The 266-nt window shown below is 55.6% G+C and overlaps 1 protein-coding gene across 1 annotated transcript in view; it reads right to left on the bottom strand.

Moving 5' to 3' along the window:
* The window catches only part of LOC106099454 (E3 ubiquitin-protein ligase Su(dx)-like), a 7,701-nt gene that overhangs the window by 2,637 nt on the left and 4,798 nt on the right, over positions 1-266 (bottom strand). Inside the window, exon 6 of the mRNA XM_013278013.1 lies at positions 6-262. Coding sequence (XP_013133467.1) covers positions 6-262 — 257 coding nt within the window. The remainder of the gene's footprint in view (positions 1-5; positions 263-266) is intronic.

Genomic DNA, 266 nt, shown 5'->3' with positions numbered 1-266 from the left:
TGAGCTTCTTGTTGAGCATGCGTTTGTAGAAGGGCATGGTGAAGCCGGAGTAGATAAACCGTCCGTGGTACAAAGCCATCGCGATGAACCGCCCTATGAACTTGAAGTAGAGCAAGTGGTCGGGGTTGACGTAGCTGGCGGGGTTGATCTGCAGGCTGTAGTTGTTTTTGTTGGCGTACTCGAAGAGGCAGTACATGGGGTTGAGCACCTCGTGCGACAGCAGGAAGAACCACTCCCGGCTGACGCCGCCATAGTCCAGCCCCTCC

This window comes from Papilio polytes, unplaced genomic scaffold (genome assembly GCF_000836215.1).
Source record: "Papilio polytes unplaced genomic scaffold, Ppol_1.0 DF824102.1, whole genome shotgun sequence".
Lineage (NCBI taxonomy): Eukaryota > Metazoa > Arthropoda > Insecta > Lepidoptera > Papilionidae > Papilio > Papilio polytes.
Note: the sequence above shows the minus strand (reverse complement) of the source record. Positions and strands in the feature narration are given on the sequence as shown.